General features: G+C 54.7%; 6 protein-coding genes across 6 annotated transcripts; 3 read left to right on the top strand and 3 right to left on the bottom strand.

Moving 5' to 3' along the window:
• The first annotated feature begins 12 nt into the window (after positions 1–12).
• BDV59DRAFT_166843 (YdiU domain protein) lies at positions 13–2,496 on the top strand. The gene is made up of 6 exons (XM_073687788.1): positions 13–528; positions 586–595; positions 645–675; positions 734–884; positions 948–2,056; positions 2,117–2,496. The coding sequence occupies exons 1-6, from the start codon at positions 78–80 to the stop codon at positions 2,315–2,317; spliced, it is 1,953 nt and encodes a 650-aa protein (XP_073553191.1). The 5' UTR covers positions 13–77; the 3' UTR covers positions 2,318–2,496.
• A 2,221-nt stretch (positions 2,497–4,717) lies between these two features.
• On the bottom strand, positions 4,718–6,710 carry BDV59DRAFT_166836 (WD domain protein). Its single transcript, XM_073687787.1, has 2 exons — positions 6,501–6,710; positions 4,718–6,437 (listed from the first exon to the last, which is right to left on the bottom strand). The coding sequence occupies exons 1-2, from the start codon at positions 6,668–6,670 to the stop codon at positions 4,949–4,951; spliced, it is 1,659 nt and encodes a 552-aa protein (XP_073553190.1). The 5' UTR covers positions 6,671–6,710; the 3' UTR covers positions 4,718–4,948.
• Positions 6,711–6,943: 233 nt separating this feature from the next.
• On the top strand, positions 6,944–10,675 carry BDV59DRAFT_190213 (peroxisomal membrane protein-domain-containing protein; the record flags this gene model as incomplete). Its single annotated transcript, XM_073691729.1, has 8 exons — positions 6,944–7,413; positions 7,444–7,475; positions 7,614–8,997; positions 9,179–9,278; positions 9,364–9,517; positions 9,578–9,613; positions 9,670–10,501; positions 10,552–10,675. The coding sequence occupies 8 exons, from the start codon at positions 6,944–6,946 to the stop codon at positions 10,673–10,675; spliced, it is 3,132 nt and encodes a 1,043-aa protein (XP_073553189.1).
• Positions 10,676–10,921: 246 nt separating this feature from the next.
• Positions 10,922–12,010, bottom strand: BDV59DRAFT_166830 (ribonuclease H2 catalytic subunit RNH201). The gene has a single exon (XM_073687786.1). It carries the CDS (start codon positions 11,927–11,929, stop codon positions 10,928–10,930), a length of 1,002 nt encoding a protein of 333 aa, XP_073553188.1. The 5' UTR covers positions 11,930–12,010; the 3' UTR covers positions 10,922–10,927.
• A 147-nt stretch (positions 12,011–12,157) lies between these two features.
• BDV59DRAFT_4135 (Cupin domain protein) lies at positions 12,158–14,549 on the top strand. Its single transcript, XM_073696343.1, has 5 exons — positions 12,158–12,395; positions 12,457–12,617; positions 12,682–13,821; positions 13,873–14,121; positions 14,174–14,549. Exons 1-5 carry the CDS (start codon positions 12,331–12,333, stop codon positions 14,392–14,394), a joined length of 1,836 nt encoding a protein of 611 aa, XP_073553187.1. The 5' UTR covers positions 12,158–12,330; the 3' UTR covers positions 14,395–14,549.
• On the bottom strand, positions 14,541–15,980 carry BDV59DRAFT_4143 (tubulin-folding cofactor B). The gene is made up of 4 exons (XM_073696344.1): positions 15,757–15,980; positions 15,355–15,681; positions 15,077–15,296; positions 14,541–15,007 (listed from the first exon to the last, which is right to left on the bottom strand). Exons 2-4 carry the CDS (start codon positions 15,622–15,624, stop codon positions 14,682–14,684), a joined length of 816 nt encoding a protein of 271 aa, XP_073553186.1. The 5' UTR covers positions 15,625–15,681; positions 15,757–15,980; the 3' UTR covers positions 14,541–14,681.
• Positions 15,981–15,982: the final 2 nt, after the last annotated feature.

Below are 15,982 nucleotides of genomic sequence, written 5' to 3'. Positions count from 1 at the left end.
CTTCTCCCACGCCAACTACTCAACCGCAATACTAATACCCCTTTCCCCGTCTTACACCTCTCCTGAATTTCCCTTCCATGGTGTTGATCGCATCCCGGCTTTCTCGCCCGTACATGTCTTTTCGCAGCACATTATCCCAGTCACGCATCCTGCATCCCCGACTGAGCCAAATGGCTTCTCATTTCTCCAGCGCCGCGCACGGCGTCTCCCTAGTCGACCTCCCCAAGACGAATGTCTTCACATCCAAGCTTCCCCCGGATCCCGCATTCGAGACGCCCGCCGACTCGCATCGAGCGCCGAGAGAGACCCTCGGCCCGCGCCTCGTGAAGGGCGCCTTGTACACCTTCGTCCGGCCGGAACCAGCCGAAGAGCCCGAGCTGTTGGGGGTAAGCCCCAAGGCGATGCACGACATCGGTCTCAAGCGCGGGGAGGAAGAAACCCCGGAGTTCAAGGCGTTGGTGTCAGGGAACAAGATCTTCTGGGACGAGGAAAAGGGCGGGATCTACCCGTGGGCTCAATGTTACGGAGGTGAGTCAACCGAACCCGCCAGGCTGTTCCTAACACCGGATAACTAACAGGCGACAGGCTGGCAATTGTAGGTTGCGCCGGAACACCGACCGCGCCGCAGGACTGACAGATCGCAGCGGAACCTGGGCCGGCCAGCTGGGTGATGGAGTTAGTCGCACCTCGATCGCGCCTGCCAGGAGTTTGAGCTGACTGAATCCTCCGCCAGCGTGCCATCAGTCTGTTCGAAAGCACGAACCCGGAAACGAGCCGGCGCTACGAGCTACAGCTAAAAGGTGCCGGACGAACGCCCTATTCTCGCTTCGCCGACGGCAAAGCCGTCGTCCGATCGAGTATCCGGGAATACGTCGTGTCCGAAGGTATTGCCCTTGGCTTGCCCTACCTGCAGCCTTCCACAAGTCGTTGCTAAATTCGCTTACTAGCTCTTGCGGCACTCGGTATACCCACCACCCGAGCCCTGTCGCTCACCCTGCTGCCCAAGTCGAAGGTGCTCCGTGAGCGCATCGAACCCGGCGCGATAGTGGCGCGGTTCGCCGAGACCTGGCTTCGGATCGGGACCTTCGACCTTCTCCGCGCCCGCGGGGACCGCGATCTGATCCGCAAGCTGGCCACATATGCGGCCGAGGACGTCCTCGGGGGATGGGAGGCGCTGCCGGCTGCGGTGACGTTGGCGAAGGACCAGCAGCAGCCCGACGCCGTGGACAATCCCTCCAGGGGCCTCGCGTGGGACCACGTGCAGAAGCATGAGGAGGTGGAGGAAAACCGGTTCGCCCGGTTATATCGGGAAATCGCGCGACGGAACGCGAAGACGGTGGCGGCGTGGCAGGCGTACGGGTTCATGAACGGGGTGCTCAATACTGACAACACCTCGATCTACGGCCTGTCCCTTGACTATGGCCCGTTCGCTTTCATGGATAACTTTGACCCACAGTACACGCCGAACCACGATGACCACCTCTTGAGATACTCGTACAAGAACCAACCGACCATCATCTGGTGGAATCTGGTGCGGCTTGGAGAGTCCCTGGGAGAGCTGATCGGGGCAGGCGGGAAAGTGGACGAGGAGACATTTGTCAAGGAAGGCTTGACAGAGGCCGCGGCCCCGGGCGTCATCAAGCTGGCGGAAGATATCATCGAGCGGACCGGGAACGAATTCAGGGCCGTTTTCCTGAACGAGTACAAACGCCTGATGGGCAAGAGGCTCGGACTGAAGACCCAAAAAGAGTCAGACTTCCAGGAACTGTATTCTGAGATGCTCGATACCCTGGAGGCCTTGGAACTAGACTTTAACCACTTCTTCCGCCGGCTTTCGAAAGTCTCCCTCAACGATCTCGAAACGGAGGAGAAACGCAAGGAGGTCGCGCCGGTGTTTTTCCACAGTGAGGGCTTCGGCGGGATCGGGTATACCGATGATTCCGCGAGGGAGCGCATTGCCAAATGGCTGGAGAGCTGGAGGACACGGGTCCTCGAGGACTGGGGTCCGAACAATGACGAAGAAAGGCAGAAAGCCATGATGGGTGTCAATCCGAATGTGAGTCTATTCTCGGCGTCAGAAGATGGCACGCACCAGCTGCTAAGATTATCCAAACAGTTCATTCCCCGTGGCTGGATTCTAGATGAGGTGATCCAGCGCGTTGAGCGCAAGGGAGACCGAGAGATTCTTGGACGGATCATGCAGATGGCACTGAACCCGTTTGCAGAAGAATGGGGGTTGAACAAGGAGGAAGAAGAGCGATTCTGTGGGGATGTGCCTCGATTCATGAGATCCATGATGTGCAGCTGCAGTTCATGAGACTGCATGTTAGGCAGTATACCCAACTCTAGACCGTAGATAAGTCTCTCCTTTCCATAGTCTCATCTGGTGTTAGATCTTGATCTCCTACGTCAGGCCCAACTGCATGAGATGGTTCCTCCTGACGTCAAAATATACGGTAAGGAGAGGGCAATGCCGCCGGAACACAAGCTCTGAAGGGTCATAATTATTCTCAAAATTGATTAAAAACTCGCGCATATTTTGGTTTTAAGGTCGATCCGACCACACGAAAGAAACCATCACATTTGTCCACCCATAACTCAGACCACCTGTCTTTTTTTTTAAGAAACATATTCGCAACCGCTCTTCGCGTCCCACACTCAACTCAGAGAACCGGAAGGGACACACGCTGCGGGTACGATGCTCAGCGGCAAGCGGACCGACACCTCCTGGATATCGAGCGCATTAACCGGAAGGGGCGGGGAAGTCGATTCGAGAGACCAGGGTCGTAAGCCAGGTCGAGATTTTGGCCACAGGTAAAAACGAGAAGAAGTTCGCATATCGAGGCGCTAGTAACAGCACAGCTTCGATCCAAAAAGATCGTCTTCATGTCCTGGTCCCGTGTACACTATCGCGAAAAGAGAAGACAAAGGACTCATGGCGTGTTCACCCTAGTTGGGGCAAGCGGCCTGGACGTGACCAGGTTGCTTGCAGTTGTAGCAGACTCTCTCGCCCTTGGCCTCGGTCGGGCAGTCGCGGGAGACGTGGCCGACCTCACCACCTGGAGGGGGAAAAACATGTCGATTAGCACTGCGACGTCGTCGCTGTCGGCCGAAGGGCAGCTTACAGTTGTAGCACTTCTGTCCGTGGGTGCAGTCGCGAGCCATGTGACCGAAGCCACCGCACGAGTAGCAAGTCTGCTGGCGACCACCGAATCCACCGCCGTAGCCACCGCCGTAGCCACCACCCTGGGGGCAGTTGCGGGCAATGTGTCCGACGCGACCACACTTGTAGCATTCCTGGCCACCGGGAACGCCGGGGTAGCCTTCGCCGCCAGCCTGGGGGCATTCGCGGGAGAGATGGCCGGTAGCGCCGCAGCGGTAGCAGGACTTCTCCTTGGGGGCTACTGTGCATTCACGGCCTGGTTGAAGGGGGGTGTTGGTTAGTGGTCTTGTCCTGTGCGAGTCGGATCGGGATTGCCTGGGGTCAACTTACTAACATGTCCCTGGCCTGTGAGCGTGTGAAGATCAGGTTAGGGTCGGCGATTTCTGATTGCATGGGGGAGATGGACTTGGCATACCACCGCAGTTGTAGCTGAAGTCATCCGATTAGCAAGACGAAGGGCAGGAAGAACGAGATCATATATACCAGGTAGGAGTGCCCTTTCTGGGACAGTCGCGGGCCTGGAAGTCACAGAATTGTAAGATTACATTGTCCGAAGGATTTCACATCGAATAAGGGGGGGGAGTGATCCGGAAGAAGAGGAATTGGGGTGGGAATTACCTGGTGAGTGGCTTCGCCGCCTGAGATATTGTCAGTGACATTTTCTTGTGTGGAGAAGGAATCGCACAAAGCGACATAAAATCGCATGACAGCAACGGGCTTCCAAAAGGCAATCCAGAATGAACAGGCAAACACAGACAGGGCAAGACACCAAAAACCACCTGTGTGAGCGCGAAATGGCGAGCGCACAGATGGTGTAGGAGGGGATTTTGCAACGACTGAGGACGACGCTAGAGCGCCAGGAACAGGGAAGACTCACAGTTGAAGCAGCCACGGCCTCCAGCTTGGAAACTCATACTGAATTGATGGAGAGAGAATTGAAGATGAGGAAAAAAGACGGGGGGAGGTGGGAGTTGGAAGATGAAGAGTCAAGAGGTGGTAGTGGTGGTGGTGGAATAATGAATGAATTCTGGCTGGAGAGGTGGGGGAGAGACACAAGCAGAAATTTTAATCAGATACGGCGAGGTAATCTATTTTCCCTCTGATACCCGCGTAGGTATTTTATTTGCGCCCTCTGAGGCCCAGGGACACCCAGAAAATCCCTAGAAACAGCATTTGAAACACCAGCATGCTGGTGGTCTGTCAATGGCAGTTCGTGGTGTTGTAGTCTGGTATAGAGGATGATGATGCTCTCTCATGATATGGAGGCTGACAGTCCTCTAGTGGCCGCCCATTTGCGGAAATCATCAACCCCATCGCCCATAACATCCCGGGAGTTGAAAGATCGACAGTATTGTTTTCTTTCCTGTCTTTTCATGTGTGATGGAAACTGAGGTGGTGAGTATCCGGTAGTACACCGGCTTGTAGACTGGAGCCATATGGACGACATGGACGGGGCGGCATCTGGAGTGGAGGGTAGAACCTCTAATTGAACATCATGTATAGTATAAAGGTATACGATAAGTCCACGGCAGTCTCCAGAGAGAATCTTCTGTCTCGATCATTAAAGGGGAATCGCGGCTTTATATCCAGCCAACGTGCTCCAAGGTCCCCCGTAGGTACCTTGATCGCCTCCCCTTGAGACTCCGGGTTACACCAAGCGAACCCGCTGGCCTACGCATACACCGGACAATATCCCAACTCCCATTATGTGTCCTCTATCAAACTCAGATAAACACCATTGTCGTCATACAGTCATAATATGTCCAGTCCAGCTTTTCACGGACTTCACGTAAAATCATACAACTCGAGAAATCGCGTCCCTACCGGGTTTTCGCGCACCAACAGCACCCGCTCGTCGTCAAAGCCAATACATCCACGCTTGTGATATGCTTGATGAGACACGTCGGTAGGCGTCTCACAATGTGGCGCAACCGAGAACAGCGTAAGGCCCTCGCGCTCCCGATATTTCTGGTTTTCCGGGCTAACTTGGATGCTTTTCTCCTCGCGAAACGCTCTCGAAGTTCCAAACAGGGAGATCAGGCTCTCTAGCTCCCATATTCGGATTTCCCCTCCGTGGGAGCTTACTGATATAGCTTTGCCACGATCACTGACTTGGACCGTCGAGACGGACGATGTGTGGCCCCAGAGTCGCTGCCCCCCTTTAACATATAGACCGTCGGAGGCAGAAACCACAAGATACACAGTTAAGGTGTTGTCCCCGTGGGAGGTCAGAAGATATGGGTGCGAATAAGAAACAGACGTAGGCGGGTCGTGATGGGATATCCACGGCCCAGTTGACGTAGGCGCTTGCCGAGGCACCACGCCCGGACTGTCCTCGGTTGGCAGGGTGGAAGGGGCCACAGCCACCAGACCATATTGGGAATCCACCGTCGTTGTGAGCCGCGAGGTTATCTGCTCACCGCGTTGGTTGAAATGTACTTCCTGAATGCCCAGCGACCAGCCACAGCCAATGTGGAAAAAGCTGAACACGACGGAAGAGATTATCTCTCCACCCGTAACCCGAATAGACAGTGACATTGGCGGCAAGATACTTTCGCTGGTGAGAGACGCAAGTAGCTTAGCCTCCTTTGGCGGCTGAGACGACTCCGACGTATCGCCGCTGGTGGGGATCCTATACAAACATAGGTCCTTGTGCTTTGAAATCATCAAGACGTGTGGGAACGACAACGCTATGGCGGTGATTGCTCCATTGGGGCGTCCGCCGTGGGACGAATGAAGCTCCAAGTGGGACGTGTTAGTATCAATATGATAAACGCTGAAGTGTCCGCTTTCAAATCCAACCGCTATATAAACCGAATCCTCCTGCGGAGAGCCGCTCGCGGCCACCGCGACGGGGTCGTGTCGACCGCCCCCAAACGGAACGATTGCCAGACAGGTCTTGGGATCCCCAGCATCCCACGCTCTGAGCCCATGGTCGGAGTCTGCGGTAAACACATAACCAGCGCAGAAATCTACCAGGAGCGGCGAAAGGGGCGGTTGCGGGAAAGCGACTTCCGAGACCCGACACGCGCCCCGTGACCAGTTATGGCGCAGGCGGTATTGTCGTTTCCAATTCGTCGTGCGCCCTTCCCTTGCCAAATGACTGTGATCTAGCCAGGTTGATACCTTTGGGGAATATTGAATCTTGGGCCGCACGAGGCTGGCACGTTTGCCGTTCGCCAGTCGGCGAGCGCGAGGCCGTACCCATCGACTATAGTATTTCCTTTTCCAGAGCTCCGAGTCTCCCGCGAGCGTGTGGAACCGGTGCGATACTCTAAGAGGGTTTTAGAGATGCCTTCAACCAGCAAGATAAGAAGTATAATCACCCGGGTCATACCTTTGGCAAACAAGCAATGAAGGTATTGGCAGGTAGGTGAGGATGTGGAGGAGGATCTCGTCACTCAGGGAGGAGAGACGATCGGCCGTATTTCTGTCAGCTCGGGTTGCGCGGGAGCGCTTCGATGGCGGAAGAGCTGACAAGGAGCCATCGTTTGGCCTCTTGGACATGCTGGCAGTGGATCAGTGATGAACATGCGTGCAAGGAGCTTTTGCGACGGTGGTCAGGAAGAGAGGCTTATCTAAGGCCTGGAGCAATCGATAAGAGCGGGCGGGCGGTTACGCGAATACGAAAATTACAGTACCGTCATAGAATCTGGAAAGTGGAAGGTACCCCGGATGACGTAAGATTCTCTAGTTTATCGCGTCTCGACGCGTTATACCACTTGGAGCCGCTTCGTTGATTGATACAACAGGGCTCTTGTATACACATCAATACCACTCATGGACACCCTAAGTCGCCTTCATACCTCCATTAATCAGAACTTGGCAAACGCCTTCGAGACTGCAACTAAGGACTTGAAAGCTGAGCTTGTGCACCATGATGTACGGGCTCGCGAGGCCGAGGAGCGCGCTCAATTGGCGGAAGAAGCGCGAGATACTTCCTCTGCGGAAATTGAAACTTTAAGGGAAGAAGTTCAGGCCCTGCGCGAAAACCTGGGCCGGAAAGACGCTGATTTGGACGCCCTCAATTGTCAACTGGAGGAAGCCCAGCCGCCACTACCGTTCGCTGATAGAGAAGGCCCCAGTAGACGAGAGCTGGATGAAATGGATCACCAATCTCTGGTAGATCAGTATATCACATTATACCACGACGCCCGGACTCTGAAGGATTTATTCAAACGGCAGAAACGGAAGCTGGTCAAGCTAGTCGACTTGGAGAAATTACTTTACCGGCAGGAGTTCAAGCTCACGTTAAGCAACGGAACCCCTGTCAAATTCAGACGAGTCCATGGATTCATGGATGGCATTCAAGGTCAACGTCAAACACGAGAATCGACCTTGCATCTTTCTGGTCGAAAGCCGCTTGAGCATAAGGCCACGGAAGATGCCTCGACTCCGAGCTCCAAATCGAGAACAATCAAAAATGATGGTTCACAGACTGCTCAGATAGATCCTGGAACATCGAATCTACGCTATGGAGAACGATCCCATACGGACCTATCCGAGCTAGCATCAACCCAATCTGACTCTTCGCCCATCGGAGGCACTACTACGGAAGCACATACCCCATCCGGGCCTTTGAAACGAAAACGAACAGAGCAACAGAAACATTCTGGCCGTTCCTGTCACAATAAATCAGCGCAGGAAGCCATCGAGCCCGTCACCATCAAGAATGAAAGCTCCCCCACAAGCCCCCTTCCAACAGCTCCTGGTTTTATTGAGACGCAGGATTTGGACGACGTCGGCGATGCGGTGGAAACACCGACAAAAAAGAGAAGTCGCACCTCATCTCAGAATCAACACATTGCCCAGTCTCCGCTGAAGAGACGACAACGTCAGGAACACAGCATCGAGAGCAATAGGACACCAGCGAGACGGCCCACCATTCTTCAACCTGTGGACAGTAACTTACCCGTCAATAGCCGACGCACCGATAAGCCTGTTGCTAAAAGCTCGGAAAAAGCGAAGAAGAAATACGCTTTATCCATGCTGGCAGAAGATGGCGACGAAAACAGTCTAGATTTATGTGCGAGGGGGCGGTCCACAAACCTTCTATCACCAACAAAACCACGACATACAACACCTGCCACAGCAAAGGTTTCAATAGAGGGTCGGTTAGATCACCTTCTGGCGCAACCATTGCCTCCGAGGCAGCATTTATTGTCTCCAAGGAAGGGCAGGACTAAAATTACAGCATATAGACCAGACCTCCCTCCAGCACAAGTGTTACGCAGAAACGCCAACCAAGGGAAGGATTCGACAACGAAGACCACTCCATTTCCCCATAAGGCCGACGCTGAGCCCTTGTCAGTCGTTCCGGACGATGAACCGTACAGATGTCGACCACTACACCGGCTCGAACTGAACCATTTCAAGATCAACCCGGACCATAACCAAGGGTTAAACTTTGCGTTCAATGAAGTTGTTCGCAAGAAGGATGAGCGCAAGTGTCTTTCCGGCTGCATGCGCCCAGGCTGTTGCGGAGACAAATTTCGGGCCATGGCCCGTTTGGAACAGATCTCACCGGAAGAAGCGCAGAAGATTCTTGAGGATTACATGGGCGACGACAAACATCTACATGCTGGGCTGTCTGAAGAAGAGCGGATGGCCTTACTAGAAGAGGCGAAAGCAAAGCGCTTGGCCAATTCTATCGGGAAACATAGACACAACCATCAGCGACCAGGAACCCCACCAGGATTCTGGCGCACGGATATGCCTGACACTCAGGAGCTGGAACATGACCGAGAGGAAGCGATGAAGCTTGAACGAGAGAAAGTTATGGAGCGATATAGAGAGGCGATGCGCCCTGGTGGCATGTGGAAGTTTGCAGACGAGTGAGCATGGACATGGAGTTGGTGGGGTTCTCGTTTCTGTTGCATCTAGAGTGCATATACAAGTTATAATTCTTCACAATCATCATGTACCGGGTCTGAAGTATATCGGTATTGGGTAATGCCGAATGTACGGAGTAGATGCTGGATCGGGATCTCTGGAGCCCCAGATGAACCTCGGCAGTCGCGTCTTGGCGGGGAAACACGTGCTCTGGGGCTCCCTCACTTATCCGGACGTCACATCCCTTTCACCTTACCTCTTGATCTGCTACCTGTTCCTTACCGTCTAATAACTCCGCTTCTGTCTCTGCCTGGGTTTTCTTCAAGCTTTCTGGGTTGGATCTTGCATGCATCCACGCCTTGTATGAGATGGAATCCGCGTGGAACACGAAGGCTCAGGTGCCTCCAGCCCTTTGGCAGCCGTCCAAGTGGCTGCCAATGTATGAGGATTTCGTGACGAAAAATGCCAGCACCGTGGGCCAAGTAGAGTCAGCTCTCCGATCCTTAACTTATATCATTCCAGGTGAGGCGATCGATCTCTATATGTGATGGTCTAAGCACCTTGGCTGATGCGATTGTCTAGGGCGGTACCGGGATTCGGAGATCTCGTCAGAATGTGGTATGTTCAAGACCCGGTTGGACTCGACGCCCTTCGTCTGCTAACACTTTGTGCAGTGCATTCTGGTGTCCAGCTTCTCTCGTTATACCATGATAGCCTTGTTTCTAAAGTAATATCCAGACTTCCTCCGACCGTGCCTCGGCCGACACCAACACCGCATTCCCGCTATACCAAGTACTGGCAGTCGAAGTCTTCCCTGTACCACAGGGTTGCCCTCACCCTCCAGATGGTCCAATATACAGAGCTTTTGTGGGAAATGATCGCGCGGCGACGGGGCGAGAAGGTCCGCTGGCGGATTGTCGTCCTGATCGAAGTCGTGAAAGCGATCTGTCGTCTGTTCCTCTTACGCCTCACAAACTCCCGGCCGTTGGTCAGTCCTCCTTTACCAGAGCGGGAAGTGGACCCCCGGTCTACGGAAGAGGAGGAGAGTGACTGGAACGGCATGCAGACTCCCGTCAGTGAGTCGTCGGACTTGAGTTGGACTATGCCTCGCACGGGACTTTCGCTCCCCACGCTTCCGGATGTGAACGACGTGTCGAATTATCTCATCTCGAAGGTCCTTACTGCGGATGACATTAAGCCACCGAAAACACTCCTCCATCGGGTTACCGGCCAGGGACAACTCGCAGAAGTGCTCTACATTCTTCGACCGGTCATCTACGCGCTCGCGATGCAAAGGTGGAGTGGAGATAAGCGCAGCTGGAGACCTTGGCTGATCGGTTTCGGAATGGAATATGGCTGTCGGCAACTGGCCAAGTCGGATTTCCGGGAGCGTGTCGCCGGTGGTCTCCGGGGGCTGACTGGCCTCGAGCGCGAGGAGCTGAGAAAGAGGGGCTGGGCGATGGGCTGGTGGTTTATGCGTGGTGCATTCTACGAGAACATCACACAGTATGTTGTCTTCGCCTGTTCATATGGAAGAATGAAGCTAACGGAAACAGACCCTGGCTGAAGGGATTGACTGGAAAGATGAAGGGCAAGCCCATTCTCGACTTGATTGGCAGTGTTGTCGAGGACTACGAATACCTCTGGGACAACTTCTACTTCCCAACTGCGACTTTGTGAACATTTCTTTTGTGAACCCCCGGACGATTTCCCCTTCTCAGCATCCACGGACAAGCATTGTTTGACATGCTTAGATCGGTGGTCCGTGCCCCTTATAGATACCCGGTTGAACTGAACTTCATGCTCCATGCTTCATGGTTTTACTATTAGCACTTGTATTATTTCTTGCACTTTAATGTTTCTGATATTGGGTATCACAAGTGTCATTGAGTTGTTATACAAATGCCTCCGCAGGAAGATTTCTTTTGTCAGTCACAGAATTGTAGCCGTCCTTTGACCAAACCATTCACACAGCTCCTGGTCTTTCTTCGCGGCGCCACCGGTAGACGCCAGGAGGAAATCTCTTATCTGCGTATTCTCCTCTTCCGGCCAGTCAACCCTGGCACCGCCTTTTAGCTCGAGCATTTCTTTTGCCGTGCCCCAGCTAAACCGACATTCATTCCCCCAGCCGAAAACGGGGTCCATATTGCTTCGCAGCCAGCCCACGCATTTAGAGTCCGAAGGATAACCGCTGCCCCACGTATCAGTTGTCGACGTCGACGCCGACGCCTCCTCGAGCGATTTGGCTTTCATAATTTCTTCGTAACAGAGTTCCAGCGCGACATCACGGGTCACCTTGGCGGCAACACTGGCGGCGCTGACGCACGGATATAACGAGTCGGCCTTCTTGGCCACTGTGATCTTCAGTGTCGGGAATATCCTCTCCAGTTTTTGTTGGTACGACGCCGGGTTTCCAATAGTATCGATGTACACTTCCTGGACATTTACTTTCCGCTCCTCGACGATCCCCCGGATTATCTCGATCGTCGCATCCATTGCTTGCGCGTTCAGGTTGTAGGCCGCGGCCCCGGGTCGCATCATGCCAGAGGAGATGTCCTGGGCGGAGAGGATCTTTGTAGCCCATCCGCATGACTCGTAGAGGGGCGTTTCCGGCGTGCAGAGCGTGCGCATCAGATTGAGCCGCACGGCGGGAGTGAGAACCTTGCTGTCATCGAAGCTGTATTTCTGGGCCAGGAGGGAATGGTGGAGGCCGTGTGGGAGGTAGAAAGCACTGTAGACCATGGGTCCCAGGACGGGACCGCGGCCTGCTTCGTCCACGCCCAGGACAAAGTAATTCTGCGAGTCGGACTCGGGGGCATCTGCGGCGAGGGACGGACAGGCGGAGTAATAGGCGTGGGATTGTCCAGTGAAGAGTCGAGGACGATCGATATTGGGAGGGATGAAGGGGGCCTCTGCGGCCGACTGGTCGTCCATTCTGTATGGGTATGCTCTTTGCTTGATTCTCTTTGCGCAGCCAGACAGGTCAAAGTCCAAAATCAGGTCAAGAGATCATGTCAACGCGGAGAACGGCGGGATTCCACAGTCGAGGTAAGTATGCGTCGCAAAGCGGTGGGACGCGTCTCCGACCATTCGGGACTAGCGGCGCTCCCGCGCGTGTTGTTCGCCGTCCCGTAATGAATTCCAATTCTCCCCTCCAGCTGCCTTCACCCAAGTTTCTCCCACCTCTCAATCCACTTTTTGCCGCGCTGTCACTGCATCTGTGATAGACCTACGAGATACTGCGTCTGTTGGTTTTACTGTCGATTCAGTGGATGTGTTTCCCCCTCTCGCCGGTGATCCGACTGCGTCCATATCCCGCTTGAACGGCCGCAACAATGGCTCCCCGGGGGCCCATGAAAGCCCGCGACTATGACTACTCCAACGTCGGTAAAGCTGGACGGTGAGTGGCCCTGGATCAGAGGAGGCCGTCTTGACACGACTAACGATCCTGACTGAAACAGGCGCACGGGACTCACGTTGGAGGAAGCCAAGCGCGACGAATATGGAATGGAAGATATTGAGGGGATGTGGTCGTCTCCAGAGAAGTCTCCCGTGAAGGAGAATGGATTCCACGGTGGCGACGATGATTCAACCGGCTCGGATGGCATGTCCATGGATGAAGGTATGAAAGCGATATTCCCCCACAAAATCTTGACCCAATTGCTTATCTGACGCTCCATTTGAAGGTACGGGTCCCGGTCCAGCCGACTTCCTCAGCAGCGTAAATAGCCGGCGCAGCTCATTTTTCCCTCCCCCTGTCGCTCGATCACCAATGAAGACTGGATTAACCGGTTCCCCGCGACGAACTCCAGGTCCACGATCCTCTCAAAGCCCCCAACCCGACTTTCCCTCTTCCAGTCCCTCTGACGGGAAGGGCCTGGGAATTGTGAACGGCGAGTCACGACACGAAGTCTCGCCTCTGACGAACCGCTCCATCAACGCACCGACTTTGAGCCACGCACGCGCTAAAGTTGCGGGAAAGCCCGTCGAGCCGGCCCCGACGGCCTCCTTCTCGGACAGCGATGCGAACGGCGACGAGAATGGTAACGACTACATGGACAACTTCGCTGCAGGAGAAGAGACTACGTTAGGGGATCAGATAGAGGACCAGGAGAACGCTGGCGACTCTTCCGTCTTGGTTCCCAACGCGCGGGAAAAGGAGCAGCGGAAGCCCGCTCCCAAAGCCAAGAAGGACGCTGGAGAAAAAGCGCGGACCAAGCCGGTGGCGGAATCAATCGAGACCGAGAACCAGGAGCAACCTGCGAAGCGGAAACGCGGTGGAAGACCCCCGAAGTCACAGACTATGCCCAGCGCTGGCGAAGGATCCGAAGCACGACCAGCGAAGAAGGCGAAGACTTCCAGCAAGCCCGCCCGTGAAGACGCGCCCGACCACCCCGAGCTAGAGAAGGTGGTGGAGAACTACGCCAACCGCACTGGACCGCTGAAAGGACGGAGCCTGTATATCCTCAAGCGTGAGACGCCTACCGACAGCAGTACCACCCACACCCGGTCTGGCCGTGTATCAGTAAGGCCGCTGGCCTACTGGCGGAACGAACGGTGCGTCTACGGCGACGGTGAAGCTGCCGAGGGGCAGCGTTATCCGCTTTCAACTATCAAAGAGGTTATCCGTACAGAAGAGCTGCCGACCGAAAAACGGCAAGGGAATAAACGCCGGTCCAAAAAGTCCAAGTCGAAGAAGGACGACGACTCGGATAGTGATGAGGAGTATGTTGACCCCTGGGAGAAAGAAGGAGGGGTATTGCATGGTTATATCAGGAAGTGGGATTCGGAGAATCAAACTGGTACAGAAGAAGAAGAAGTTCTTGGTATGAGCTCCCCTGCCGTCTACGATTGCGACTATATTGACAGAGCCGCAGATATCGCGTACGCCCCCTCTGGTATCGAAACACGGGCCGTGAAGGGGTCGAGTTTCCGCTTTGCCAAACTTCTCAGCTCCCCATTCTTGGGCTCTGGAATTGTCGAATTGCCGCCCAGCGGCGTTAAGAAACCGAAGAATTCCAAGCGCATGCATATGATATTCTATGTGTGCCAGGGCCGGGTGCAAGTCGACATCTCTGGAGTCCAATTCAGCGCTGGGAAAGGTTGTGTATTCCAAGTCCCAAGAGGTAAGATTTCTCGTACATGAAGTCCACATCAGCGTTCTGATGAGCAATATAGGCAATTATTACAGCTTTGCCAACAATTTCAGCAAGGATGCCCGTCTGTTTTTCACGCAAGGTTGCGTCCCGACGGAAAACGACGGCTCAGTCCCCGGGTCTGCCACCAAGCCTGATATGATGGAAGGAGAAGAAAGCAGTGAGCCTCCCAAGGCAGCTCGCACAGGCGGCGCGAAGGGCCGACCCAAGGGGAAACAAAAGGCGGGCTCCAAGTCCTCATAGTCCATCCAACACTTGGAGATGCGGCCTGTCAGTTTGATGTTGAATGGAACGCGATGCTTTCTTCTTGATACCTATTTTGTTTCAACGGCATTTCATTTAGTCTAGCGTTTGAGTTTCATGGTTCTTGGGTCGACGGATTCTTTTCCTCCTTTATTATCACTTTGAGTGTGGGGTATTGTCGATAAGCCACATATGACGTGAACCGGTTTAGACGGATCAACTTAGTAGTTCAAGTCAATGATATTCATTCCAGGACCATGGGTGCACGGGTATCTGGCGACATCCGATCATATCTCTTCCATGTCATCATCTAGATCATCCAGGCCGAGGGGAGGAAAATCTCCCACCTCCACCTTTTCCGGCTTGACAAACAAGCCCGTCTTATTCGGACAGGTGAAATAACGCTTCCCACCCACGCTCCCATCATTCTTCCCCGTCGGCTCGTCGAGTTCAATACCAACCCAGAGCGGCAGCTGTTCCTCGGAGCCGACATCCTCCGCACCCACCCCAGGGTAAGGAATAGTCGGCACGGGCCCCACAAACCGGACAGTCCCGCGCCGAACATGCGGCGGCGAGGAGGGCAGGATGATCGCGCGGTTCGAGACCGCAATACCTGCGCGGAGGGAGCCTCCGTCAACCGACGTCTCGTTAGAGGGCGGGCGGACGGGTAGGGGCAGCTTACCTCTGGTGCTGATCTCCTCGGCGTCCTTCTGGGCCTGAAGACGCATCGAGTCCGCCGGCGAGAGTGCATTAGGGTCGAAGCGGCCGAGCTTCTGGTTCTTTTTCCAGGCCAGGACGGAGTTGGGGAGCGACTCGTACGTCGAGGTCGGGAGGACGTACTTGTCGACGGCGGAGAGGTCGGTGAAGTTAGGGCGGGCGGCTTGCGGGCGCGAGTCGTGCACCTGGCCATGGTTAGGAAGTTGTCGGGGTCAGGGTGAGAGCGAGCCGCTCGGGACCGACCTCTATCTCACAGCCCTTCATCAATCCCCAGTCGCCGATAAGGGTGTCGTCCCCATCGACCCATTGGTGCGGCCGGCCGGGCACTTTCAGGAGGAGACGCTGGCTGCTGGGGGGGACGCCGGTCATGGTCTCCAGCTTAGACTTCACTTGCATCACGGACCATGTCGGCGTGATGCGGCGTTCTGTCACGAAGTGCGGTTCCTTGTTGGAGCTAGAGGCAGGCGTGGTGATTATGACAGAGATGTCTGTGGGAGTTGGCTGGAATGCCATATTGGACGTCGTTTGGCTGGTGCCAGCTGGGAGGGGATGTCCTCGTTGAGATTGTTCCTGTTTGCGGTTAGTAAACCCGGGGTTGGTGGAATGTATGCGTGTCTGTCATTCAGGGGGAGGAAGTGCATTCACAAGAGAGGCGAGATATGAGCATGAGTCAATGTACTAGATGGGATGTGGGATAAAAGAATGCGTGCAACAGGTCTTCCGGGACACCATGCTAGACGGTCGTAGTGTATAGCAGCACACTCTGCGGAGACGTACAGGGTGCTCCCAAACTCTCCAGACTGATGTCTCGCTCCTCTCTTGGAAGTTATATGGGGCACTGAGGCTGTAGTTGCACAGCTTGCAAATAAAC

The sequence above is a fragment of the Aspergillus ambiguus genome, assembly GCF_047715705.1.
Source record: "Aspergillus ambiguus strain CBS 117.58 unplaced genomic scaffold BDV59scaffold_1, whole genome shotgun sequence".
NCBI classification, from domain to species: Eukaryota; Fungi; Ascomycota; class Eurotiomycetes; order Eurotiales; family Aspergillaceae; genus Aspergillus; species Aspergillus ambiguus.
This window is presented reverse-complemented; position numbering and strand designations above follow the sequence as displayed.

Excerpts from the sequence above, each read along its gene's own strand:
- BDV59DRAFT_4135 (XM_073696343.1), top strand. The coding sequence starts at position 12,331 with ATGGCTCCCCGGGGGCCCATGAAAGCCCGCGACTATGACTACTCCAAC. Across the intron at positions 12,396-12,456 it reads AACGTCGGTAAAGCTGGACG|GCGCACGGGACTCACGTTGG; the intron begins GTGAGTGGCCCT and ends TGACTGAAACAG. Across the intron at positions 14,122-14,173 it reads TGTATTCCAAGTCCCAAGAG|GCAATTATTACAGCTTTGCC; the intron begins GTAAGATTTCTC and ends TGAGCAATATAG.
- BDV59DRAFT_166830 (XM_073687786.1), bottom strand. The coding sequence starts at position 11,929 with ATGGACGACCAGTCGGCCGCAGAGGCCCCCTTCATCCCTCCCAATATC.
- BDV59DRAFT_4143 (XM_073696344.1), bottom strand. The coding sequence starts at position 15,624 with ATGGCATTCCAGCCAACTCCCACAGACATCTCTGTCATAATCACCACG. Across the intron at positions 15,297-15,354 it reads TGAAGGGCTGTGAGATAGAG|GTGCACGACTCGCGCCCGCA; the intron begins GTCGGTCCCGAG and ends AACCATGGCCAG. Across the intron at positions 15,008-15,076 it reads CGAGGAGATCAGCACCAGAG|GTATTGCGGTCTCGAACCGC; the intron begins GTAAGCTGCCCC and ends CCCTCCGCGCAG.
- BDV59DRAFT_166843 (XM_073687788.1), top strand. The coding sequence starts at position 78 with ATGGTGTTGATCGCATCCCGGCTTTCTCGCCCGTACATGTCTTTTCGC. Across the intron at positions 676-733 it reads CCGGCCAGCTGGGTGATGGA|CGTGCCATCAGTCTGTTCGA; the intron begins GTTAGTCGCACC and ends ATCCTCCGCCAG. Across the intron at positions 2,057-2,116 it reads TGATGGGTGTCAATCCGAAT|TTCATTCCCCGTGGCTGGAT; the intron begins GTGAGTCTATTC and ends TTATCCAAACAG.
- BDV59DRAFT_166836 (XM_073687787.1), bottom strand. The coding sequence starts at position 6,670 with ATGTCCAAGAGGCCAAACGATGGCTCCTTGTCAGCTCTTCCGCCATCG. Across the intron at positions 6,438-6,500 it reads TCATTGCTTGTTTGCCAAAG|AGTATCGCACCGGTTCCACA; the intron begins GTATGACCCGGG and ends AAACCCTCTTAG.